Below are 18,943 nucleotides of genomic sequence, written 5' to 3' on the forward strand. Positions count from 1 at the left end.
GGAAGAGTATGCAGAACAGATTCAGCATGACTCAGGTTCATTAGAAGAGGGAGAGCAGGAATATGTCTGATGTTTCTTCCTCAGCTGACATGGGAGTTGGAACTCTGTTCCACATGCAGCACAAAGCTTTACAGAATGATGTGTGAAGGAAGTTCAACTTTTTGTATATGTCTACTATATGAGAAAAATTGCCCCTTGAATTGCAATGTTGAATTTTCTGCTGGGAACTAGTTGTGAAGACTACTTGCTTTCTCTTTTCTTGTATTATTTATCCATGCAGCACTCTTGAGCAAACTGCATCCCAATGTCTTCTGCTGTTTTCCAAGTCTCTTTAATTGTATCAGTAGGAGTCTAATAGGACTGGATTCTTGGAGAGGAATTGAGGACATGGTGTAGCACTCACAATGTGCCCAGATAGACTATCAGAATCTCAGGCAATCAGAAGCTCAGGGATCTCAAACCATGCATGTTGTCAGGAAAGATCCATCAGATCCTAAAAACTAGCTCAGATTGTGGAAGTGGCATAAACAAACAAAACCAACATACTATCTGAGCTAACCAGTCCTGCAGGTCACATCTGAATTCATACACTAAAGAGCTTTTGTTCTTGGAGATTTTTTTATGTCTCCATGCAAGCAAATAAAAAAAACCTTTAGACGCAATATAGATATCCTTCCTCATTCAAAGTGCTTCATCATTTTAAGAAATTCCTTTGGAAGAGATATATTATACATCTTCCAATCTTCTCTTCATAGCACACACACAGATGATGAGGCCTGATGTCTCTCCTTTGTGAATCATGTTCTCAAACCTGGCCTGTCATGTTCTCCATGGTGCCCTTTGGAAATGTGTAATTGCCATATTCAATGACTGTCAGTCAGACAGATGTCTGTAGTTAACTTTCATGACTTAAACTGCAGGAATCAAATATAGTGAGCACCCAAAAGCAACCTGACAGGGCTATCCCCATCCTTCCCTTTCCCACTATAATACCTCTAGCTTCACACTGCATCTTCGCTGAAGACTCCAGAGGTTGAGCAGATCATGCTGTGGTGCAGAACATGTTGTCTACCCAATCAGTATGTACACTCTTATCACCTAAATCTCTTTGAAGATTATATACATTCTTCAAATTTGGTTGAAACTGGGTGGTGAGTATAAAATATTTCTACGAAGAGCCAGCAAATAGGCTAACAAGACAGGGAAAATACAAATGTATAACCCTTCCTTTTCAGGAAAGCTAACTGGAAATGGTCCACTGTAATACACAGTAAGTAACAATTTTCAATTATGTAGCAATTGTCATTAATAGACTTGAAAATATTTTACAGGAATACTTGAATATATTTATTCAAAATATTCCTTGATGACATGATTGCCATCCTACAGATGAGGCACAGAGTGAAAGTTTTGGCAATTTTAAAGGAATTTGGTTGCAAAACTACTGTTTGCCTAAAAGGTAAAATCTCCTCCATGAACATACAGTAAGAAAACAGAACAGCTGGGGAAAACAATAAAAATAATTGTATCACAGAAGGACAACTGAACAATACCAGTTTCTTAAGGGAGTTAGAATTATTTTCTTATACCACGTATTAATACCAGAATACAATTATTTATCTTCTCTTTTTCTTTCTTGTATGTAAAGGAATAGCTTTCTTAATGATTAATGATACCAATTTCAGAACCAAGGATTTTAATGCATCAAAATATAAGATTTTTCATCATAAAATGTATGATTTTAAAAACATTTTTAACCTGGCAACTCTGGCAGTGATTGTGTTGCCTTAAACAGGAGGTAAGCTGTGTGATTCACATCACTAACTTTATAGAGCAATAGAAGTATGTTACCTTTCTTACTGCTGATTATGAGAACAACTTTGTCCACTTCTCCCAGTTCAACAGCATCCATGATAACAAGAAATGACTAAAATAAAAGTATTCAGCATTACAATCTTTACCATATTATATTACAAGCGCATAGGAAGACCAGAAAATAATATATAGGAAGAATACATAGATACATGTATTTTTACATAAAGGTTAAATTTTACAGCAATTTAGGTAGAGTACCTCATTGTCATCTCCTTGATGCACATTCTGCGATGACCAGAGGAGGGATCTGTCTCCTGTGTCACCGTGGGTACCATGTATACATGCAGTCATATGCACTACACTTCTGTCAGTCAAAATATTTCTAGAAAATACTGTTAGGTGATATGTGACAACTGCAATATGAAAGCAGAAAGAGTCATGTTAATACCATTCCACAACCTTGCCCATCTGTTTTACAACATCACAACGTGCAGTCAGATGAAATTAAAAACAACAATTGACAATAATAATAATTTTTTTTCCATATTTTTTCCATAATTTTATCCTTTAACTGTTTTGAATGTTAGTGGTTCTAACAACTTTAAAAGAGAGAAAAAGGAAAAATTAGCATAGCTATTTACCTGCTTGTTTTAAAAGGAAAATGCCTAATAGATAAAATCTTAATGAGTTCCAGATTCATAAATCACTTTGGGGATTTTTGCAAATACAAAATTTCGCTGGGGAGATAAGTTCTTCAGATTTCATAATCTAAGAGATGAGGAGAGATGCTTCTTGTATGTGGTTCACAACATCTAAGTTCCCATTTTGAACTTCATTGTAGTGGAGCACATCCTCTGATTATAGAGTGAGCCCAAGATGACAGTTCTATATTGACAGAAGTTGGCAGTCTTGAGTTTGGGCAGTTTATGCTTTACACAGTGGTTATAATTTGCATTTAGTTGAAGACAAGATAAGAACATCTGAACACCTTTAAAAATAAATGTATTTGCAGAGCATCTGTTTATGTTCATTTGCATTTTATTAATAGAGACAAATTATGAGAGCATTCTCAATCTTTTAATCATGTATCTATCTTCTTTGTATTCCTACAGACACCATGGTGGAAGGGGATAAATCTTGGCTTTGCAGAAGGTTTCTGCAGAAAATGGCTGGAAGCCTAGATGAGGACAGTATTTGCAGACTACTTGCATCCTTTGGAAGTCAAGAAGACAAAGTACGCGTACAGCAAATAGCAGGATGTTGTCATCAGCTTTCAGACCTAATGATTATCTAAATACTGAGTTCAGAACAAGAACCAGCTCTTGTCTTGATTCTCCAGCATCAGTAATAGTAATAGTAGAGAGATCAGACTCTTGATGCATGCATACTGTAATTGAGCAAGTGCATGGAAATAAATCCAGAGTGCCAAAGAGGTATACAGTTTTATCTGTAAAAGTAAAGCTTAGAAAAAGCCAAGGATAGAGCTAAGTTTAAAATGGAAATAAAAAATTGATGCTGCCTAAGTAACAATAAATCATGGCATGGTAAGATACTGGAGAAAAGATGAAATATAAGGACTGATTGGGATATGGTACTGGTACAAACGAGATGAAGAAAGAGGAGAAGAAAAAAATATGCTTGGTCAGGGATGTAATGCAGTGCAATGAATGGGTCAACACAGAAGAAAGAAATCTGAGTAGTTTTATTTTTGGCTGTACCTCTGATTTTTTAAGTGATCTATTTTTATTGTACTTGACCTCTGTTTTGATATGGACTCTCGGATCTCAAACTTGAGATGTGAAGCTAGGATAGTATTCAGCAGACTCACTTTGAAGGTCAGTGTTAGGTAGAAACAACTGGGACTGCTCCATGAGGGAGGATGAGACAGGATCTGGGAGTGACCCCCATTAAGCAGTGCCCTTAGTGTCCTTGGGAACAGTCCTGCTATGTCTGTACATGGCAAGCAGTGCTAGTAACAGTCCCAAACATGGCAAATGATGAAACAGATCCAAAACTCATCCTGATGTTCCAACTGGGAAGAACAGTAGAAAGAGTCAGAGATAGAATCGAACAAAGGGCCATAACAAAAGACCTAAATCAATTCAGTATACAGGGTTAGAGACAGAAATAAAAACAGGTTTATATCTAGTGTATCTTGGGCATGACTTTAAATGATTCTCCTATGCTCATGTGCAGAAGGAGGTGGCTGAAGGTCCCAGGTGAGGCTGGTCAGGGCAAGTAAGGTCTATTATCTTAAAATAGCCTTGACAGTCTGTAGCCAGCTGAAGTTTGAGTTGAATTAGACTGGACAGATTAAAGAGTGGATAGAACTGATAGAAACATTGTACAAAGAGGTGTAATCAAAGGAAACCAACGAATGGAAGGAAAGTGATAAAATGCTTTAAAGGTGTCTTTGTTCAGGTAGTGTGATCAAACAATCATAAACGCAGGCAAATGAGCTTTTGTATCTGTAGTGAATGGAACAGACTGAAAGGAAGAAAAATGACAGGAAACCTCCAAAAAGAAGTTATATTCTATAAGGATAAGTTAATTTTATAAATTTTTGATGATGTCATAATCTCTGTGTGAATTATGGCTCTATTTTAATTTTGTGGGAAAAAAAAATCTGCTATTTTTAAGTAGCAAAATATGTTTTTATTTAACCTTTCCGCTAGTTCACTGTCTTGCCTTAAAAGCTACGCAAGTGCAAAGTTCATTCACCTCCTCTACAATCACATAAGTGAGGGAAGGAGCTTGTTTTCATCTCTGGAGGTTCTTGAGTGTAAGCATCTCAAAGGGAGGTACACTACAGAGAAACTATTTATGTATATACTCAGTTGGAGGCCTCTCCCCATTAATGTACCCAAAAAGGCATATGTGAGTTGGTACACAGCCAATTCTCAAGGATTTGCATTGTGTTTTATCAGCTGCATTTTCATAGCTTAAAATTAGCCATTAGGATATGCTTCATCACAGTCCCAAGTACAGAATAAAGAATGAAGAACCAAGGAATGAAATTCTAAGGCGCTATAAGATTGATGGTATACTGAGCTGAATCTGAAATTAAACAGCATAGAGCTTTTAGTTAAGGTGATTATGATCAGCTGCTTTTCATTCCAATTAATGCATTACTGGTTTTCTTTTAGCTGAGAAGAAGAAAACCAAGGAGAAAATAAATTAGATTTAGAAATCTGGCAGAGAAGCAGATCTGTTTTGCACAGTAAATTTCAAGTAGGTTTGTCTCTAAGAGATTGCTTTGAAGTCCATGCAAGCCACCTGCTGTGGAGCTGCTTAAGGCTCTTGGACATAAAATGGCAAAGAACTGGGAAAATATGTTTCATATTGTCCTAGTTTTTTTCTTCCTTATGGTTACAAATCCCTCAATGAAGATTTCTAAAGCATATGTGGAAAGAAACATATGCAACAATGATAAACTTTTGTTTTCTCTTTTACTTAAACACATAGATAATGTAACACCTATAACTTCCTTGTGTGTTTGGTTGTTGTTTTTTTTTACCCTTCCACAGACAATAGGGAAGTAATTGCTTTCAATCAAGAAGTCCGTAATGGAGCCAAAGAACCAAGGTCATTAGGACTCCAGTCTCTCTGCCTATTTATTTTCCATTCCACATCTTACTGCCTCTATTTTTGTGTGCAGGTACCTTCAATCCACCTGCGATAGAATGATCTATCTTTTGGAAGGGGCAGTCTTGTGGAATCTGAAGGACCTTTTTGTTTCAAACCTGCTTATCAAAGACAAAAGCCATGACATCCTACTCTGTATCTAAACTGTGCAAGTCTTTGCTTCAAGTGAAAATCACAGCTCTAAGCGATATGAAATTTAAATTTTCATTTGCATTAAAAATAAGAAAAAAGAGGAAAAGAATCACTATTATTTCTATTGTTTGTATGCTTATAGTTAGACATTTATAAGTACCGAAACTGGGTCATAAGTCTGGTCGAAAGTGTACTGGAGTCATGCATTTAACACCTTCTCTAGATCACTGAGTAAGTCAGAATAACTAACTTAGTCTTTACTCATTTGTTTTCTACATAAACCTCAGAAGGAAATTGTTTTAATGTTAAATTATCATTATTTGACCTTTTTATTAAATTGAGAATTATTCTGGCAAATGGTAGCATTTAATGAGCAGCACATTAGAAAAGTATGGAAGATATGTTAGTTTTTACGTGAAAGAATTTCTTTTATATTGCTTAACAAATATAACATGAAAGACAATTGTTGAGTAAATTTTCACAGACAAATATTCAAAGTGCATAAGATTAATAATAAAAATTATGTTTATATGTCATTTTGAGCTTTTGTTTTAATATATTGAATATTTTTTGGAATGTACAAACAAACAAAAAAATAACTCAATAGGAAGACAGAAAAATAGAAATGATATAAAAATCCTGTAATATGGACAGTTGAGGAGAAAACACAGAAGAATAGAGATAATGCTGCAAGAAAAAAACATATCTTAACATTATTCCATATAGCTTTTAATAACAGCTCTGTACAAGAAAGTAAGAATTGCTTTTCACACTTTATGACACACAGGAATTAAGCTGAGTTCATAGTATTTTCCTTAATACATTTTAAATTATTATCCAGATGTTTTGAATCATTAAATAAAGACAATAAACTTTTCTGTTTTTATACACTGTAATATCAAGACATGTTAACTTCTGGGACCACTCTACTACCTTTATGTATGTTTTTACCTACCAGAAAGTGCTTCTCTTAATGGCCACTCCACAGGGAATTCAATCCATCTGTCTCCATTAAGAGAAACAGGAAGTGTTTTATTTATAGTGAGACTAAAGGTATCCAGGGTTGAAGTGTTCTGCATTTTAAAGTGATGAAGAGACAACTGTGATATGCTGCTTTCCAAACTCCGTAGCCCAAGTCTTACTTTGTAAACCATACCCAAATTAGATGGCAAATGTATCTAGGAAGAGAAAAAAAATACTATATGTTAGCATCCAAATGAAGACACACAGATACATGCATAACTAATTTAAAGGAAGAGCGAAAGTTTCTCCTAAGGGATCAGCAATGATGTAGCCCCATTAACATCAATTCTGATGCAATAAGTCAATGGGTTCAAAGGCAAAAGAACCAGGCTGACTGCAGGCACTTACGGAAAATATATCTTTGTACTCCAGGGGTATTCATTGTAATTATTCAATGAAATTCAAATTACATACTGCACTGATTTCTAAATGTAAATACTTAATGTCATGTAAATTGAGATGGATTTCTAACTATGACTATTTGTTGAAAAAAAAAAGAATATACTTGATAGATGTGAACTCGAAAAATCAAAGAAATAAAAATGAAATCTGGATACAATTCAAAATTTCATATATTTGAATATTTTAAGGATACTATCTGCAATATTTACATTATATACATTGTTATCTCTCTTCATAAGAAAATTCAAATATAGACAAGTCTATATATTATTTTACATCATATGTTATTTGGTTCTTAGCTTGATGTTCCACTTTGTTTTCCATGGAAACTGGATTTGACTTGGCGTTGCTTCCATAAAAAACCATAACCAAATTGGATATATTTTCTGACAACTTTTCAAGGTCTTTTTTTGTTTCATCTTGATGCTTTGTGAAATAAATCCTCCATCTGCCTTCTGAACAAATAAAATAGGGAAAATAAAACAGGAAAATAATGAGAAAAAGTTATTCTTGATTTCATATGTTAACCAAAGAACCTGAGACAAATTCATAAGATGTATCTTAGTGTACATTATTACATAAGCATTTCATTTGGATGTAGATCAGCTCCCTAAAAACATTGTCATTTCCCACTATTACAAAAAGGAAAAAGTTGTCACCTTCATTAAATATAATGCCATATTGTGATGAAAATACTCTCCCATTATTATTTCAAAACTGATGAATAAGACAGTGGATGCAATCCCAGAAACTGTACCTGAATTCATTTGCTCTTTTCCTAGATGATAGGCAGAAGTGCTTCTCCTCTCTTGAATTTCTAATTGAAAAAAAAAAGAGAGATCGAAGAGCAAATTAATAATTTTGTAAAACAGTACCCAAATAATAATAAACATCTGCATTCATGCCTAGTGAGGCTACTGACTAAGAATTGTATCATTCAGATTAAAGACTTAGTATGAAGTGCACAGTGTGATTTTCTACCTATCATCTACATACCACCCTACCTAATGGAGTGAGTCTAGAGTTACCTCTTTAACATGACATGTTTGTAACCTGAATATTCAAGTATTTTTCACTTTAAAACACTTATACAATTCATACTGCACACAAATCAGAAGTAATGGGATGTTTGTAATGTCTTGTTTCAGGGTTGATATTCCTCCTGTTGGTTTCAGTGGGTTTTAGTATGCAGCCTAGTATACTTGTACACATTAGGTAGAGACCTGAAGCAAAGATGGAAAGTCTTCTTTCAACTAGGTTTGAATGTGCCATTTATTATATATAATTAAAACAAACAAACAAACTTGAAAATGTTTTTCTACCAAATCACTACTGAAGCGTAGAGGTTGGAAGGGCTGACTGGAGAACATCTAGTCCAACCTCCTAAAACAGATTCCCTGCAAGAGGTTGCACAGGAAAGCATCCAGGAGGGTTTTGAATATCACCAGAGATGAGACTCTACAACCTCTCTGGGCAGCCTGTTCCAGTGCTCTATCACCCTCACAGTAAATAAGCTCTTCCTCATGTTTGTATGGGGCTGTGTTCCAGTTTGTTCCTGTTGCTACTTGTCCTGTTGCTGGAAACCACCAAAAAGAGCCTGGCCTCACCCACTTGACACTCTGTTTAGATTCTTATAAACATTGATAAGGTCCTCTTATCAGTCTATTCTGCTCCAGGCTTAACAACCCCAAATCTCCCAGCTTTTCCTCATAATGGAGATGCTTCGGGCCCTAATCATCTCTATATTCCTCTGAAGGACTCTCTCCAGTAGTTCCCTGTCTTTCTTTGTTATGACATTCTTGAACTGATGAGCTCTGAACTGGACACAGTACTCCAGATGTGGCCTCAGCAGGGCAGAGTAGGAGGCAGACCCTTGACCTGCTGGTCCAGGATACCATTGACCTTCTTGGCCTTCTTGGAGGACACATTGCTAGCTCATGGCCAACTTTTTGTCCACTAGGGCACCCATGCCTGTCTCTGAAGAGCTCTTTTCCAGCAGGTCAGCCCCTGAACTGTACTGATGCATGTGGTTATTCTTCACTATGTGTAGGACTCTATACTTGCTCTTGTTGACCCTCATCAGGTTCCTCTCCACCCAACTCTCCAGCCTGTCCAGGTCTTGCTGGATGGCAGCCCAACTTTCTGGTGCATTGACCACTCCTTCCAGCTTCGTATCATCAGTAAACTTGCTGAGGGTCCATGTTATCCTTTCATCCAGGTCATTAATGAAGATGTTGAATAAGAGCAGACTCAAATCAATGTAGTCTTGCAGAAATAGTAAAAATGTTTGTGGTTTTTTGTTTGTTTTTGGTTCATTTTAAGTTTTGAGTAAATCTGTTTTATATAACCTTATATACACTAAATAACCTTATATACACTAAATATATATTACATATACACAATGGGAACATGAGGGATTGCATCTAAACATTAGGAAGCTCTTCTTTATTGTGCAGATGACTGGGCACTGACTTTCTACTTGGAGACTTTCAGCAGTTGTGGGCAACTTTCTCTGGCTGGTCCCACTTGACATCAGCCCAGTTCTGTTTCTGGCAAAAGCTAAAACCCTATTACCCTACCACCATGGCACAGATAACACCAAACATTCTTCTTGGATACAATTGTGACCTTTTTTCCACTGCTTATACATAGTTTTACTTGCTATTTATCTCACTTTTATTATGTCTAGGAAGTGGCAGGCAGAAGTATTTGAAGCTTAAAGAAGTGTTTGAAAGTGGTGAAGTAGAACTTGGAGAGGCGGCCTTTTGTAAAGAGCATAGGCCAAATTTATTGCTATTTACTCTGCTGTAAATCTCGGTTAACAATGCAGAAATTCTCCTCTGGCAAATATTGGTTATTAAAAAGTACTAAAAAAATAGTGTTCCCCATATAATGACAGTGCTTTACTGTGCAATATTTTAAACCATAACTTGTTTATAGAAGCAAATCACATGGCTGCATTCTGCAGTTTGAATGAATTTCTTAGCAAATGATAGTTTGAGGATCATATTAACCTGTGGCATTCAGAGTTACTGAAGCAGATCTTTTCCCATCATGTCTGTCTTTTAGCCATGTTTGAGCCATAAACAATGTTTCTGTCCCAGCAGTTGATAACTCTTTCACAATAATCTTCTCCAGAAGCCAGTCAGAGCCTTTCCCTTTCTCAACCATTATATCTTGCAGAGTCCCAATATCTACTGCCTCCAATTGAAAAACATCTACCTGGAAAATTGAGAATAAAAAAGACATGACCATGGAAACAGAACCATCAAACTAAGTTAACAGTGCATTTTGAAATACAAGGGTGAGAGGAAAATCAGGATTGTTTTCTTCAGTAATTTGGTAAATATCAACAGAAACAGAGATGTCAAGATTAAAGACACAAAGCTGCTGCACCAAGCAGGACTTCATTTGAGGTTCTGCAATTTATTGCTATAACACCTCCACCTCCCCAGATAGATCAATCCGTTACTCATGCTCACTTCCTGAGAAACTGTCATTACCGAATCTTACATTTAAATATTTACAGAGACACCATCTTACCACCATTTCTTACCTTCAGCAAGGTATGCCTACCTCTCAGGGCACCTTCTTGAGGAATGGGATGCAGAGAATGAGATGAATTCAGAAACTGCATTATTCAAAGGATTGCACAGAGACTAAACAGAGAAAAGCAGACCTCTTGTTCTGTAACCACAAATCTGTGTTCTCTGAACAGGTGTTACAGGTATAGAACTGTTGAAGGATTTGGATCATCAACAAGACAAATTAATCACAACCTCACAGACTGGTTGAAGTCAGATGGGACCTCTGGGTCCATCTGGACTAACCCCTTACTCAAGTAGAAAGAGTTTCTTGAAGCCACATCCAAATACCATTTGAAGATGTCAGAGGAGACTCCACTGCCTCTCTATGCAACCTGTGCCAGTGGTCTATCATGCTTATAGCACAGTAGTTTTTACTGTGTTCCAGTCTGTGCCCACTGCCTCTTCTTCTGACACAAGGCACCACTAAGAAAAGCCTGACTCCAGATTCTTTGCACTCTTCTTTCAGGTATTTATAGGCACTGCTGAGGACCCTGTCAGCATCCTCTCTTCCATGCTGTCCCACAGTCCCAGACCTCTTAGCATATCCTCACAAGGGAGGCACTGCAGTATCTTCAGCATATTGGTGATCTTAGATGGGGTATATGTCCACGTCTCTCTAGTATCTAGGGAGGATGCCAGACATGACTGGACCCAGTACTCCAGGTGTCCAGGTGCAGCCTCACTAACATTAAGTTGAGCGTTTGCTACTGTTGACCGGCTCACAGTAATTTGCCTTATGCTGCCAAGAATGAGACCCACCACGAGATAAAATACTGAACTTAAAATTGCAGTTCACATTGCACACATTTAAAAAAAATTCTCCCCCCAAAAAATAATTTCAGATTTTTTTTCTTTTAATCCATTTTTAGTGAGATACCTTTAACCTCATTTTTCATTTATATATATATATATATATATATATAGATAGATATATACGTGTGAATGTGTATGTTTGGGAGCAATTACTTTAATAGTTTTCTAAGAATAATTATCTACCTGTTGCTAAATTACTCAGCAGCTTCCTCTAGATTGGATAACGCTGTTTTTTACACCTACTACAGTGTATCATCATGCTGTGCTATTTTGTGGAAGAGGAAAATGAGAACAGTTAGCTGATGGTGACCTAAAAAAAAAGTTAAACACTAATCTGCATCTACCACTAATCTGAACTCTTAATTTATTGTAATTGTGACATAGGCTTGATCACTTCTTTATTCTGTCTTGAAGTGTATAGATAGAGATACAGCATTATGCTCATCTAAGCAAATAGATGCTTCCTACATTTCTTAAATAAACTGTATTAAAATATACGAAGTTGAAACACAAGCAAAAGACAAAGATAAACCTGACAAAGAAGCATACAGACTCCTGTCTCAGTTAGTAAAAAAGTATTTTAAGTCTCCAAAATCTGAAAATGTATCTTAAAATATACTGATCTCTTCTTGAAAAGTTATGCTTGTAGTAATACTAAATAATTATTTTATTGGAAACAGATAAAGTTCTTGTCAAATTATAATTGTTGTTAAAATCGAATTCTTAAGACAAAAGAGTTCTCCAAAGGATGACTAATTTAATGACACTCCCATCACCATTTCCAAAAAAATCTGCTGTCAATGATCCACTTTTGGAAAGGAGAGAAGCTTAGGAATGAAGAAATGCAGACTTTTAAACCTTTTCTGTCACCAAAAGTAGTCTAGTTGGGTCTGACTTACACTAAGTTTACAGTTATTAATTCTATTAAACTAAAAATTTCTTCACACAGCATCAGCTAGTGTATTTGTACATCATTAGTGTGCACCTGAAAGCAGTTAATAACTCAGGTGCAGCACAAAGTTTGGTTTATTCATAGCCTGGATAATCCTCCCACGGTTTCTACATATTGTTAATATATGAAACATCATTTTTTCTTTGGAAATGAATTTTTCTCAATGTGTGTGCACATTTCAATATTTGTTTTGCAATAGACATACTATCTAGGCATTTGTCAACATACAATCTCAAAGTGCCCATTTTAGAGCATAGAAAATCTCAGAAATCCATGCTAAAATCTGCAGAAATTCAGCCTTGTCTAAAATTTTGAATTGAAAAATCTATTAATTATAATGGGAATTGTGACAAATGAGGTAAACACACCTCATAGAAAAGTTTACATTTTGTCTTGGTGTGTACATATACGTAAAGTAATGAACTTTATTGTGGTCAAGAGACAAAAAAAAAAAAAAAAGAAAAAAGCGGAAACTATAATTGCTAGAGCTAGTTGAATCATTTGCCAAAGAGAATTTAGTTGCCAAATCTAATCCTCTTTACACAAACTATTCAAATAGAGAGATTTCAATACAATTTTAACTAACTGAATCATTACTAATTTATTCAATATATTTGGGATTCATTGCAGACCATGGATTATTCACAAATCAGAAGAAATACACAAGGTCAACAGTTTGCACAGCACTGCACTTCATCTCTTACCGGATTTACAAATGAGGACTTTTTAAGTCACTAGATGCTTAATACTTTTGCAAAGAGGGTAAGAAGTTGAAAACACAGAAGACATACAATCCTACAGATTTTGTAAATTCACCTTTGGGAAAGCAATTATTATACTTGTTTTAGTTACTACTAGCAAATTACATTTGAATGGAGAAAAGTAAGTTAAGTATTGATAATAATGCATAGTCTCTAATTTAGATGGTCTTACATGGAATTTGCTCAGACTAATCTTAAAATTATTTGTGTATGTGTACAGCCCACTAAATGTTCTTAACTAACACTTCCTGGAGAAAAATATTCTCCAAGATTGAGAACCTGAGACAGCCTGCATCATTCATCTTTTGTGACCCAGGAGAGCTCCTCTTGCAAAACCAGAATTGACACTTCTCGTATTTTTCAGGTAGGAAGGTAAATGTTGAAAAGTTCCTTAAAAACAATCTCTCTATTTAAAGCTTAATGGTTGTTAACTTTCTTTCGTATTGTCTTTTGAATATTTCTTTTCATACCTGGACCTATGTTCTGAACGTTTCCTTGTAAGCTATAAGCCAGTTTGGCTTATTATTCAGTGTTCTTCAGTGTCAGTGCTAGCAACACATCAGTCTGTAGCAGTTGCAACAGTTCTTGTAACAGGAGAAACATTCAAACAAACACTGTGCAATATTTACCTTTAAAAATGCCAATCATTTAATAGGCTCAGTATTGAGAGCTGATGGTTGGTTAATGATGATATTCCCAGCAAAACTGAAAATGGCGATTCAAGACACACCATATGCTTAATTTCATCAACCTTTATGCACAAGTGATTTGCCATACTGCTAATGTTACTATCATTTTAACAGGCTTTTATTGGAAAAGAAGATAGTGTCTAGATAAAGAACCATTTCTATTAAGCTTAGAAAAAAGCTTAGAAAATTTATTGATTTTCTGCCTGATTATTTTGATCTCCCTCGTTAATCTGGAGAAGCCCCACTGAAGTCAAAACAGTTTTAGAATTCATAGGCAAAATAAAAGCCCCACTGGCACTGAACCTGAATTGTAAAGAACACCTGAATTGTCTGAACATTCCCGCAGAAGGAAAAACAAGGAGAAAAATGTATTTCGCTGATACATCACTTTGAAGTCTGAGGTCACATACACTCTTCCAGCTATGCTGAACTGAACTGCACCATCCTGTCACAAATGTTTGCTTATTCCTACCTCCCCTCAAATGGAGATCATCCCCACCTTAGTTGTGCCACCATAGTCACAAACTCAGCTTGTTTTCAGCCAAATTTTATCAAGATAGATCAAGTGGAAAAGCTCAAACTATTACTAACATTCACTGTTTAAACTAAAAAATGTTTGAATGTAGGTCACTATTCCCACAGACTTAAGGAATGGAAGCATAAGGTAAACAGTTGCAGTAACAAGCACTGATTGTAGTAAGCTTTGTGAAAAAATAAACAATACATCTGACTGTGCCCTCAGCATCTTGCAATCTGTGTTCTGTAGAAGGATAAAAAGCCAAACCTGAACTTATTCCTAAATTCAAACAAATAAATATGCAAATAAATAAGTAGATAGATAGAAAATAGAAGAATCGATAAACAGATAAAAATAACCACACGAAAACTGACATTATGTTAATTTTCTTATAATATCTGAAACAAAATCTCCTTCTAACAATATCTGTATGCATAGAACAGCAACAGGAATAAGGAAGAATAATATAATAATAAGCAGATCTAACAATTCAACTAAGTTGTAAAAGGTATTTCATCCAGACTACCAGTAAAACACCAATAAAATGCAGCATAACTTCAACAGAGAGCAGTTTTATCAGCCACATCTTGGTTCTTAAACATACATCATATTGCACAAACAAAATAAAAAAGAAAAAGCAAAAAACAAAAGCCAACATGACAGAATTTAAAAGGTTCTCTGAGCAAATTCAATTCCATTAGGATCTGATGCAGCCTGAATTTGGATTCAATAACAATCCAGGTTTGAGATCTGGTTTGACAAGTAAAGAAAATGAAGTTAATATAATTTTCTTCGTCCTTATGAACTGATTTGACCGTATAATGTTTTGATTAAGATAGCATAATCCAACATTCAGATGACTCAAGCTGAGTAGATTCAAATTACCTGATAAAGGGAAAATAGGGTGTCTAACTTGCTATGTCTGCAACTGCAGCTGTAAGTGGAGAGCACTTTCAAGCAGATTTTCAAGTGAGGCAAGTTCATAAGTTAGTGTTCTTTAATGTTTTTATGAGTTTGCTGTAGGAAAATAAGATTTTTGAAGATGTAAAAACAATTGCTAATTACAACACTTGAAGAAGGAGGGTGCTAAATTAAAGAGTCCTATGAAAAGATCTGTGGGAGTTAATAAATTACTGGAATGCCTACGCTTCAGTGACTATAGTATTTAAATCACTAATCTGTTTAAGTCGTCAAAAACAAGTACAGAGATTTGATTATTGTCTTAAACACTGTCAAAGATGGCAGAAATTTGCTGCAAGAGTGCTTTCCAAGCTGAGTCAGAAATGCAACAAAATCTAGTGCGTATGAAGTTGAAGATTGACTGATTTAGACATAAAACAGACATAATAAAAAGAATATCTAAGCTCTAAAGCAACTTTTTAGCTAGACAAGCTCTTCACCACCCAAAGCTGTTAGATCTGCAAATTTGAAATGGATATGTTTTTAAGCCATTAACTTTCGATAAACTTAATTTAGTTAGTGCTGCACTGAGGAAAAATGGCCAAATAAACTGATTGCTGAAAAATGCAGGCTTGTATTGGCAGTAACTCTTCTGAAATTTATGATAAATCAAGCTAATAGTCAGCTGCCATTTTATTTCAGAATTATCTTTTTTACAAAATATCAAAAAAAAAAAAAGAAGAAAGAAAAAAGAAAAGCTCCACAGAACTCATACACCTATTTTTGTCTTATTTAAAAAAACAAGTCTGTGTAAGCCAATTTGTTAATTTCACTGTTATTTAGAGAAAACATCAGGCACCATCTGATGATATTTAATTTAATTTTTAAGATAAATATATAAAAAAAATAAAGAAAGAAGGTAACCACCTCCTGGAAGCCTCCACCTTCCTCCTTTTCTGCAGAAGAAACTCAAATCATCATGTTAGATTAAATGGGCACACTGTAGGCAACAAAAGCTGTGATATGTATTTCATTTATAGAAATGTAACATTTATTTTTGAGCTCTTTGTAAACAGATAACAGCCCCCAAGTAACTAATTTTAGAGTAAATTGATTTTCTTCACTTGCTCAATTTTTGGCTATATATATATATATATATATATATATATATGTTAGTTATTCATATACCTCTAATCCAATGCTCTGTATTACTTTGAATACCATGAGTTGGTAGAGACCCACAGCATCATTGAGTCCAACTCCTGGCTTCTCACTGAACCACCCAAAATTCAAACACTTATGTTTGAGAGCATTGCCCAAACACTCCATCTCCATCAGGTCAGTGCTGTGCCTCCCCTGACTCAGCTCCATGCCGTTCCCTCCTGCCCTGTTGCTCCTCCACTCCCTGTGAGGAGCTGCAGCCACCATCAGGCCTTCCCCAGCATCTCTGCTCTGGGTTGAGTGAACCAATGGACTTCAGGCACTCTTCATACGTCTTGCCCTCTAAGACCTTCAGCATCTTTGCAGCCCTCCTTTCAACACTCTCTAGTAGTTTTATGTCCTTCTTATATTGCGCATGGTTTATGCTTTTCTCCTCGCTATTTCTGACAATCTCCAACAGTCTTTCCTTTAGCTTGATACTATTCTGTATTTTCCTAGTATCTATATCAATAATACTTCTGCCCTATAAGCAGACCATTTTACTATTCACTTCTGTACTACAATATCTTGGCCAGAAGCCTCTCACTATGATTAATACATTTAGGTCAGTGGCATTTTGCAATTATTTAATCATCATGTCAGGTATGCCTTCCATCGGAGAATGGTTTATCAGCATTTATACAACTGCAGTATTTTTGACATGATGTGGACACTTCAGAACAATTTCAACTTCTTCACAGTGGCCACAATATTCTGTCCCCCCATTCATGACCTTTTCCATGTATTCTTTTAAACAGATTTTTCTTGAAGTCATTATTTTTTAATTGCCAATGTTTAATTTCTGAGTATGGAAATGGAACACCAACAGTCACCTCACTCTGACAATTTTTGTATGTGCTGCAGTTACCATGGTACCAACCTGAGCAGTTGATATCTAAATATAGGGCAGAATAAAGGATATATCTCTCCAACAACTAATAGAACGAAGTAAAAATTCATAGAGATTTTACAGTTTCAGTCACGCAGAATACATAACACTCGCCACTTCGTTCACACAGATATTAAAATACTTTAATATCAGTCATAATATATTCAGTGTAGTTTACTGCTTTGATAGAACTGAACTGAAAAAAGACACATTCTCAGAGAGGGTATTTATGGATAACTCACAGCCATAGGATAATACCTAGTGCAAGTTTAACAAAGACCAGCTAAAAGAAGTGTGAAGAATTCCACTAGCTACAAAACACTGGGTACCAGAAGCAATGGGGAACTACAGAAAGGCTGAGATGATTTCACACAATTCAGGCCTGATTTTTACAAAATGTCTGCACTGAGAATACTTGGTTCAAGAAAGTGTAGCAGGTAACATCAGAATTGCACTTATGAAGTATGACTATGTAGTATTAGGAATTCATGAAACCTGAACTATATGAATAAACGTGAAAAGATCGTTTTGTCTGTCCTTATAGTCTTTTGGAGAACATCAAACATCAAAGTCATAGCAATTTGAAAGAATACAGCCCTCAAAGCACTTGTCCCCACACTCATTTACCCTTACTGTAAGCTCAACCATCTTGGTGATGGAGTTACCCTCTCAGAGGTGAGCCACAGGTTGTTTCCTGATGAATGAAAAATTTCATGCACAGTACTTTATCTAAAGGTTCTCCAGTGTTTTTAAAGATGCGTGGACTTCGTTAAGATACAAAGCAACTTTTCAGATATACAAAGCAAACAGAGCCTCTTACTACCCTGTAACTCAGCTCATGAAAATAAAAGACCTACTAAATTAGATAACTGTATCACCAATTCTCTGCAAAGTCCTCTGCATATTTAAATGTTTCTACACGTTTCTGCATTGCTAAGCTGTTGTTTGTAGAAGCGCTGACATTCTATGAGACTAACACCATATTTCGATGTGATTTCTAACAGAAACACTGTTCCAGTTCACTAGCTGTTACTGTATAGTCAGGGGAAAAATTATTGCAAAGAAAAGCACATTTTAAAATGTCAGAACAACTGTTAAGATTCAGAATGCTAATTCCATGTCTGTTATATGCCAAAATCCCCCAAACCACCAAGTCCAGATTCTCTGACTGCAGGGGTGCTCAGCACAATATGTGATTGGGCTGGTACAGAAAGAGACATTCTACACTTGAGAGTCTTTTTGGAGATTACTTATAACGGCAAGAAAACATTGGGAAATTTCCAAGAACTGCCATGAACAAAATGTTGCTGCAAATGCAGGAGTCTTGCTTGCAAAAACAATTTATTCTTTCTCGATTAGACAAATACCTTTAGATGTAGAATTCTGTTTTCTCTATTAAATATCTACAAACAATTTATTTTTAGTCCATAAAATACTCCTTTACTAATATCTACTTATAAATACAATACCATGTTGCATTTACACACTGCTCATATGAAATGTCAAATAAGGAAAGAAGAGATGGGTACATGCCAGCTCAGCCTCTTACTCTGTAAAAGGAAAATTCAATGCTATTCAAAAGCACAAGCAAATAATATAAAAGTATCCTTCAGGTTGT

General features: G+C 35.6%; 1 protein-coding gene across 1 annotated transcript in view; it reads right to left on the minus strand.

Moving 5' to 3' along the window:
- Positions 1 to 18,943, minus strand: part of RP1 (RP1 axonemal microtubule associated) — a 167,466-nt gene that overhangs the window by 12,365 nt on the left and 136,158 nt on the right. Inside the window, exons 48-53 of the mRNA XM_065753301.1 lie at positions 10,032 to 10,239; positions 7,775 to 7,834; positions 7,294 to 7,472; positions 6,548 to 6,770; positions 2,074 to 2,228; positions 1,852 to 1,927 (exon numbers count right to left, since the gene is read on the minus strand). Coding sequence (XP_065609373.1) covers positions 1,852 to 1,927; positions 2,074 to 2,228; positions 6,548 to 6,770; positions 7,294 to 7,472; positions 7,775 to 7,834; positions 10,032 to 10,239 — 901 coding nt within the window. The remainder of the gene's footprint in view (positions 1 to 1,851; positions 1,928 to 2,073; positions 2,229 to 6,547; positions 6,771 to 7,293; positions 7,473 to 7,774; positions 7,835 to 10,031; positions 10,240 to 18,943) is intronic.

Source organism: Cyrtonyx montezumae, unplaced genomic scaffold (assembly GCF_038088225.1).
Source record: "Cyrtonyx montezumae isolate F1298 unplaced genomic scaffold, pur_monq_1.0 scaffold_8, whole genome shotgun sequence".
NCBI classification, from domain to species: Eukaryota; Metazoa; Chordata; class Aves; order Galliformes; family Odontophoridae; genus Cyrtonyx; species Cyrtonyx montezumae.